This window comes from Echinops telfairi, unplaced genomic scaffold, assembly GCF_000313985.2.
Source record: "Echinops telfairi isolate 266 unplaced genomic scaffold, ASM31398v2 ScPeMD7_1;HRSCAF=3_0, whole genome shotgun sequence".
Taxonomy (NCBI): domain Eukaryota; kingdom Metazoa; phylum Chordata; class Mammalia; order Afrosoricida; family Tenrecidae; genus Echinops; species Echinops telfairi.
Window position 1 is genome coordinate 90,189,855 of NW_022103896.1, and position 534 is coordinate 90,190,388.

At 37.8% G+C, this 534-nt stretch overlaps 1 protein-coding gene across 1 annotated transcript in view; it reads left to right on the forward strand.

Annotated features, from left to right (window-relative positions):
• LOC101650600 (cytochrome c-like) overlaps window positions 1-296 on the forward strand; it is a 552-nt gene extending 256 nt beyond the window's left edge. Inside the window, exon 1 of the mRNA XM_030884468.2 lies at window positions 1-296. This exon is cut by the window's left edge and continues 256 nt beyond it. Coding sequence (XP_030740328.1) covers window positions 1-123 — 123 coding nt within the window. The 3' untranslated portion in view covers window positions 124-296.
• Window positions 297-534: the final 238 nt, after the last annotated feature.

Sequence of the window (534 nt, forward strand, 5' to 3'; positions counted from 1 at the left end):
ATGGAGTATTTGGAGAATCCCAAGAAGTACATCCCCGGAACAAAAATGATCTTTGCCGGCATTAAGAAGAAGGGAGAAAGGGCAGACTTGATAGCTTATCTCAAAAAAGCTACTAATGAGTAATAGTTGGCCACTGCTTTATTTATTATAAAATAGGAATGTCTTGTGACCTTTTTTTAAACATGTACCATATTTAAAATGATCTCATAGACCAGAAATCAGATCATGAATGACTGATACGGATATTTTGTTTAGACAGTCTTAAATTAAATTAAAGATTGGCTGTGGTTAAATGACTGATCAAAAAAAAAAAAAACATGAAGTACCTTTCCTATACAAATGTGGTAGTTATGTAATTTGTTGTCAATTGGAGACTTACGAGTGAAGGGCTAGCGTTTACCTGTCAATCAGGTCGCAGCTTGATGACCTCATTTGGAGGCGCTAAGAAGCTAAATAGCTCCCTGGAGGTGGGACACTCGCTCACTCCCTATGAGACATTTCTGATGAGAAGCCACATGAAGCTACCCTGATGCA